Source organism: Anneissia japonica, unplaced genomic scaffold (assembly GCF_011630105.1).
Source record: "Anneissia japonica isolate Jap-2015-1 unplaced genomic scaffold, ASM1163010v1 scaffold287965_len1858130_cov191, whole genome shotgun sequence".
Taxonomy (NCBI): Eukaryota; Metazoa; Echinodermata; class Crinoidea; order Comatulida; family Comatulidae; genus Anneissia; species Anneissia japonica.
In genome coordinates this window covers 67,587-75,898 of record NW_022748342.1, presented here as the reverse complement: position 1 = coordinate 75,898, position 8,312 = coordinate 67,587, and the positions used below count along the sequence as shown (strand labels likewise).

Below are 8,312 nucleotides of genomic sequence, written 5' to 3'. Positions count from 1 at the left end.
GGGGATTTATCGCTCCTGGTAAAATACATTAAAATAAATGAATATATGCATATATTTTATATGTAGGTCTATGCCTGCCCAGATATATTAAGGAAAATGAAGTATACATTTCCTTTTGTTATACAAGCATTTTACATATTACACAAACATTAAATATTTGCCTGTATTATGTTACTGTATATAATACAAATTTTAGCAATCATACGATTACGTTCTCCAAGTTTAATAACAATAATAATGATAATAATAATAATAATAATAATAATAATACCAATTTTAAGATAAATGGTGTGAAAGTATACATAGAGCATGAATTGAATAAAGTAGCAAAGTAATAAATAGAAACGTAAAGAGACAATGTAGATATTATGAGGTTAATTCCTTGATACTTTAGACGCATTAGTATGTATGTTAGAACAAATAATAATAGTTGAACAAATTTGCTCATGCTCACCTTAAGTATAAATTCTTGAGAACTTTTAGAAAGATCGTTCCACATGGTATCTAAGATGCAATTGTTATCAGGATTTGACTGCATCGTTGAATCAGTAATTAACCGGTCACTTGGTGACTGAAAACCTCCTAAAAATATAGAAATTATTAAATAACCGATTCCTCGTTGATTCATGTAACACTGACTGCAACAAGTCAGGTAGACCGATGTAGAATAAAGTCTGAATTTAACACTACAGTAATTATTTATAAAATTCTCCACAGATCTTAGAAGCGCCACTGTGCTATTGGATCATTCATTGTACAGTATTGTTTTAACAATCCTCACAACAGATAAGTAATTGATTCTAATTTTATATGAACATTGGAACCTGAAAATGTCCTTCCTATCAGCATTCTATATCTTTTTAGACAGAATTAAAATTGTCGTCAATAATATGTCGGGTAAACCAAATATTAACTGAGCTATTCGCTCTTTTCTTTTTAAATAAATATCACTTTTAGTTGGCTGGAGTTTACTTTCTCGATTACTTTAATAAACATTATCACCGAGACGAGAACTATTGCCGAGGCTATACATTTTATTGGTGTTTGACAGAATTTGTATGTTAAGATACCGTAGTGAATGTTCACACTAGAATAATGCTTAAGTTTACTGACATTTACAAATTCATGTGTTTTATAAATTATGCATAATCATCAGCTTATACTTTGCTTCTGTATTTATTGTCGTTTTAGTTTTTAATCTAATGAATTCCAGAAATAGTTCCTTTAGAACAAATGTAAAAAGAAAACACTTACTTTTCTTGTACGCACATAAATTATGAACGCAATTAGAAAGCTTATTCCATTTCATTTGTTTGTACTTGGCTCTGCAGAGATCTATACAACGATAGGGTTTTGCTGTATTAAAAAAGTTAACTAAAAGGAAAAGAATGACCGTTGCACGTGCCGCTGTCCGCATTATGGTCGACTTTTATCTAGTACCTCTTCTTCCAACTGTTGTCTCGTCTGTAACTATCAGAAGGCCTTATATATACGGCGAGTCATTTACATATTAATCTCGAAAAGAGAATTTAGGATAAGGACACTCTCCAGCTTGAAGTCATCTCATGATTAAGGTTTTATTAGGATATTATTCTGACAGACAATTGTATACACTATTGTGATATCTTATTATGAGAAAAGCGTCAGTGAATATTTTGCATATTTCCCATAGGGCCTCCCATACAATAATATTTGTATACTCAGTATGAACATGCATATATGATGTCATTTCAGAGAAAATTAAAGCTAAATGCATTACACGTTATGGATCTAATTTAGGTTATTTTAAAACATGTATATGACTGTAGTTGTAAAAAAAATACTGCTACAAGAACATTTTCCAGGTTTGACCATATGGAAATCATAAAATAGCATTTTAAGAGCACCTAATATTTGCGTTTTTTTTTAATTTACCCACTAAGAGAAAATAAACACAATTCGATAACAGGCGGAAATTTCTGTTAACTTTTGTTTAAAGTTAAAGTTACTTCTTGCAAGTTTTGAATATTTGGCGGTAAACAGTAAAACTCATATTCTTTTGATAGGAATAGTACAAACAATATTTAACATTTATCGTTCTCTTTTTTCACTTATTAATCAAGCGTAAAAAATTATAGACCTTAGTTTACAACCGACAACCGAGAAATGACGATAATTCAAGAAACGCCATACATACGCAGGCCAATACAGTCAAATTAAAATGCGGGAACTCTTGAAATTAAAACGCATGCAACGCATTGGACTATTTTAAAGAAATCGTTGTAGGCTTATGATTACGTGAAAAAAGATAATTTAACACTGTTATTGTCTCCTAATTAATGGTAGGCCTACAACTATACTATAGGCTTTTTGGTCATATTATCAAAACCCGGGGCTTAGTCTGTAATCGTTTATTGTGGTTTCTACAAATCGAACTTATAATATTTACAGACTCTTAACTTGTTTTCATATTCCATGTGTGAGCCGTAAACCTTTAAGAGAATTTAATAAGGTAGTGTACACATACGCCTGCAGTGAAAACTGTTTTTTTACTAGTTCATAGGACCACTTAAACTTTACTTGATTTGATGTTTTTCGGCTACAAATTGCTTTCAACGGTTCATTGAGGATACTCTAGATTTTCTAAATAAAAACGGAACCGGATAGCATCCCACTTACACTTTACGCGTGGGTAGTCGTTTTACTTACTCTCATCCACGCTTGATACGGATTATATAATATACATTTCCCCCTCGTTTTATCTACAACAATTGTAAATGTTCATCAATTAAAAGTAAATCGCAAACAAAAACATTAATATTTCATCCAGTTATACAAATCGGAATGTAGGAGGTTAAAGTCAATTAAAATAAGTAGACTCTGTAACAGTAATAGGCTATAATAACCCATCTCTAAAATACAATAGAGTGAAAAAGATAGAGCGCTTTCATGGATTATTAAATAAATTGAAATGAAAAAGGTGAAATTTCTCTCTATCATTCAGTGTGATTTTACTTTTTAACGTATTTTAAGAATAAAATTTACTCTATCAGGGACGCAGCAAAGGACAAATTTGAGGGGATGTGAGCGCAGCGACCGACTAGGCTGGGGCCAGGAGGCCGACAAGGGCCTCCGGCAGGGGTCCACGGATCGGAGGCCCCAAAAATTTGCGTTATTTTACGTAATAAAAGATAAAATTGAGAGGATTCACCACGTTAATTTCTATTAAAAATTTTAAAAAAGTCAGCCTGATCGCAATTTGTAAATAGGAAAATAAATTTGGCGTAAGATTTCACTCTTTCCTGGTTCCAACAACAAATGGTGATGATTTTATAATCATGAACCTCCGATGAAGGCCTATTTTTAAATAGGTCTTAAAAGCAGGCATGTTGTTCTGTTACCTACTACACAGAGCAAAGTATTCTTTGCTATATGCCTAATGCAAGCATTTTCTTGGACGAGAGAAAGCGTAGCCCTATTTATCTATCGCTTTTATGTATTTTCATTATGTTGCTTAAGCCTATAATGTTAGGTTGACGAAAACAGTGCACCATGACAGAGTCTAACTTTCGGTTCGACTTGTTAGATATGATTGTATTTAGGCCTATTGTCAACAGATAGTTCAAAATTTTGAGGTGGTCGCTTACGGGAGGTAAATCATAAGAAAAATCCCAAAGTAAAAAAAATCGGGAGGTGGTGCAGTGTCTTACGGGAGGTCAAATGCACTAATTAGATAGGGAGAACAAACGGGACTATATGAGAGTGGACGTTAAGGGAGGTGATTGCTTACGGGAGCTGGTCGCATAGGGAGGTTAAATTTTAACTCTTCTCTGATCATTTATACCAAACAGTACTGTAATAAGTTACAGCGTTTCCATTTGCTACCCCGATACGCGTAACCAGAGAGTTACTATGATTGTAACAAAATGTTTTTACTGTAATTTGAACTTTAATTATTACTGTAAGAACAGAATTCACGGGTCACAGTTATTCTGTAAATCATAATAGAAAGAGGGTGGCTTACATTTCATACATTATATTTTTTTACATTACCGATTCATTTACTACTATAATTGGGATACTTTTAAAAATTTTGATGGGGCAGATGGGTCGGGGCCCCCTTTGACCCCCCTATGGCTGCGCCCCTGTTAATAAGAGTAAATATTTACTTATGAAAAAAGTTAAATTGGAATTAGTGCTTTGGCATACACTTTAAGTGAAATTCACTGTTAAACAATTTTGTAGACAGATAGGCATTCTTTGCTATTTCAAAGTGTTGTAGTATATTCAAGTTCAAGTCTCTCTTTATTGACACACAAAATTTTTATATGAAATTCTTTTTCCAAAGTTCAATATACAAATATGCCTAAATAAACTTAATATAAAATAAAGTTTAAAAGTGTTTAAGTAAAAGATATATGGTTAAGATACATTGATTAGTCAGTATAAACAATATGTAATGCAACATACAGTACATAAGCATTAGAATCTTATGTATATACACAGGGCCGGCGGAACGTTTTTCAAAGTGGGGGGCCCACTTATAAGATGAATGGGAATATGAATCATGCAGATCTGGAAAAACCTAGGGGTTTCGGAGGAAAGGAAGGAAGGAAAGGAAGGAAGGAAAGGGGATCCAGAGGTTCCCCCCCCCCCCACCAACCCGGGAAAATTTTTATTTCTAGATGGCGGGAAATGATCTTTCTCGACTTTTAACCTAGGTTTCTAATAATGTTGATAAAGATAGCAGGAGCTATCGAAATATCCGTTTGATTTTGTTATAGTTGAATAAATTTGTGTTACGCAAGTCAACTTTTAATGATTGTACACATCCATTAGAACACGGAGACCTGATATAATATAACATGCCTTTAAAACCCTAGACACCTTTTCTCATACAACTGACTGAAACGCTCACACATAGTGGCAGGGACGTATCCGGGGGGGGGGGGGGGGGGGGGGCCGCGCCCCCCCCCCCCCCCCCCCCGGTTCCGCCGGCCATGATACATGTATATTGCTTATTGACCCAAAATTATGTTGCAATCGATTCAACCTGTGTAGTACAATTAGTTGAAATGTCACGTGATTCATCTAATAAACATTACCTTATGTGAAATATTGAGCGTGAAAAATTAAGACGTGTAATGTATTGATAAAAATACAGCATGCCCCAAAGGAAAAGTAGCGGGCAAATGAAATTTAATATATAAATCAAAGGGATTTTATATGCGTAGAGCAACCGTAAAATCTTGAATTGAAGCTCTGGGCTTTTTTTTTTCTTTCTTTTTTTTAGGAGGGGCTTCTTTTCAAAATAAATGCTGGGAATTACGAATATAAAACAATAAATAGGGCCACTGCAACATCAATTTGTATCATGAAGTGTATTCACCAGCATTACATCACCTAAACCAGCGTTCCGAAAACTTTTTACTTCACGGCCTATTTACGATTCCAGGCACCAAGCCGCGGCCCAGCAGCCCAGCCGCGCCGGGGATCAACATACCAAATCTTGGCAAGAACTTTTGATCATGAAGCCTCCATGTATATACAATATTTTGACATCATTATCTGCTATCTCAGTGATAAAATTTTATTATATACAAATTAAATATTATTTTATTAAATAAATAATACCGTACATTTGTCCAAAAATTCAAAAGGCCAAAATATATTATAAAAGTTTATCAAATTTCATGGAGTTTTGATAACTAACAACAGAGTTAAGACGATATTTTTAGTCATATGAGTATGCAAAATTCGTCTGTTGCCAGATAAAAAATACCGTCTTAGCAAATTTGCCATTCCAAAAATGCTGTGTACCACAGGGCTTATAGTTACCGGTTTGTTAGCTGGTTGGAAGGTTGTCAATTTTTACCAAATTTTGTAGTATGGTTATGGTAAAGTTTAACCGTGTCGCCAAATTCACGTAATTTACGTTACATAGGCCTAATCATATTTGCCAGGAAAAACATATATTATTGCAGCAAAACTTTAATGAAATAGCAAATATTTGCTTAGTAGAAGATTTTATGAATACTGTATTGTTTATTCGGAAAAGTAGAATAGTCTTCTATGCAAAATATGGTCCTAAACTTGAAATTTTGATTGTCGCTTTTAAGCAGTGTAACATACGTTACCTGCTTTCTTCATACACCAGTACAAGAATTTGAACCAAACTAAACGTGAGAAGTACTGGTAGTTAAGTAATAATCATGGATACAGCTTCAGTAAATCATTATTTGTGTTAAGTGATCATGTTTAATTAGAAATTGTAATTAGAAAGTTAATGTACGTTAACCTACGTTACGTAATGGAATATTAATCCATATTAATGAAATATAGAGGGCATTGAGCAATTGACACCCAGAACCTCGTGTTTACCAACTTTGTGTTTCCCTCGAATGTTGGTCCTACGCCCATCATTAAAGTGAAGCAATTTGGTAAGTATTTATTATAGGTTGTGTCTCGACTATATTTAGTTAACAAAATAGTTGATATTTTTAATTAAATTTTAAATTGAAAATTTCAGGCAATAGCTTACTAGGCCTAGTTGAAAGGAATACTACTTTGTGAAAAGTAACATACGTTAAACACACGGTAACGTGTGTTATTGTTGATATAGCATGTAATAAACATCATTTAATAAAAGCATGGGCAGTGGCTGATATATCTACTTTCTATTTATCTACTCGTTAAATAAATTAGAAATATATGCAATAGGAATAACTTCCATGAATGATAGCATTCCTATAGAGAGTCAATGTATGTTAGGATATACGTAAACGAAAGTAAGCATCGACGAGGAAAGATTAAACATAATAATTTTGATATGTACATGTTTAATGTTATGTGTTGATTGGTCTTAGTTAGTTAGTCTTAGTAGACACAAAAACCGCTCTACTTAAATAGCACGCATCATCTGACACTTTAGCAGCGTGTGCAAGCGACTCATTGACTGTAACAATGAAGCGGTTTTATTAAAAACTATTTTCTCCATGATAAAACGTCTCTTTGTTATTTGTTTTTCCAATTTCCAGACGGTTCTTGCCAAGATTTGGTATGTTGATCCCCGGCGCGGCTGGGCTGCTGGGCCGCGGCTTGGTGCCTGGAATCGTAAATAGGCCGTGAAGTAAAGAGTTTGCGGAGCGCTGCCTTAGACAGATGATAAACAAAACCCAGCTAAACCGATACATGTGTTTAGTTGGCTTTTATATAGTCATCTTCCTTAGTTCGTGTGTCCATCGTTCGTTTCTTCCGATCTTCTGTTTGCGCTCACTGTCTTTTAAGACGTGTGAGTATCGTATTTTCCCAATGTATATAGCCTATCACAAAAACAGCAGAGGTTCCTCCATTCCCTACTATGTGAAGCCTTTTAAAATGAGGGTTAGGCCTATATGTCATAAAAGAAAATAAAAGTATATGAATTGTAATTTATTACAAATTACGTAAGCCAAGTAAGCCAGTCACAAGATAGGAGAGTTTTGGATGTTTGCCTTTGCATGTAGGCCTATAATTAATGAAGGTTCAAAGTGCATGACTCAAGTTAATGCATTGACTAAAACTTCTTCAGCATGTTGTGTGAATGGTAACAATATAATTATAATACGCGGATGAACATGAATTATCCTACTTTCTCTCATTTATAACCGCAGCAGTCATAATTAATATATGGTTTGAACATTGTAACTCAGTATAGCAATATAAGAAATAAATAATTCGTTTCCTCCATGTTATAAAAAGAAATGTTGCAACGATTTAAAACGGAATCCCGTGTGGCGTGATGTAATGGAAGCATTTCTGCATCAATTGAAATGTTTTCTGGCGAAGTGGAAAATGGTAGAATGTGAAATGTATGTTTTCTAGGCTGTTGGTTATTATAGGACCGTTATGAACATTATTAAACACATTTATTATAAAAAAGCTATTAATGATATTATCACAATCATCAAAAAGATAAAGAACCTGAGGCCGTATCCGTCGATTGCTTGATAATATTTGAGCACTTTAGTCATACAATGAAACCCACTAGGAGGCAGGCCAAGATGGAGGGTCAGATAATTAATGGAAACCCCCATCGTAATGGAAAAGTCACGCTCTGAGGCCTTCATCCAGCATTGACAACGGCACGCTAGAAACCTAGAACCAACCAGTCAACCAACTAACCAATCACAAGATGAGAAAGTTCACATTGTATTTAGGACTAGTAGTAAACTTACATCATCTGAAACTAAGCACCGTTATTAAATTGCAATATAATTTTTATATTTTAGTTAATAGGCCTATTTATGTTGCTATTGTTCTTCTATATGCCGTGTTTTCATATTATTATATAC

General features: G+C 34.0%; 1 protein-coding gene across 1 annotated transcript in view; it reads right to left on the bottom strand.

The window, feature by feature from the left end:
• LOC117120852 overlaps window positions 1-1,652 on the bottom strand; it is a 4,522-nt gene extending 2,870 nt beyond the window's left edge. Inside the window, exons 1-2 of the mRNA XM_033265940.1 lie at window positions 1,255-1,652; window positions 455-582 (exon numbers count right to left, since the gene is read on the bottom strand). Of these exons, the coding sequence (XP_033121831.1) occupies window positions 455-582; window positions 1,255-1,417 (291 nt within the window). The 5' untranslated portion in view covers window positions 1,418-1,652. The remainder of the gene's footprint in view (window positions 1-454; window positions 583-1,254) is intronic.
• Between the last annotated feature and the right edge of the window lie 6,660 nt (window positions 1,653-8,312).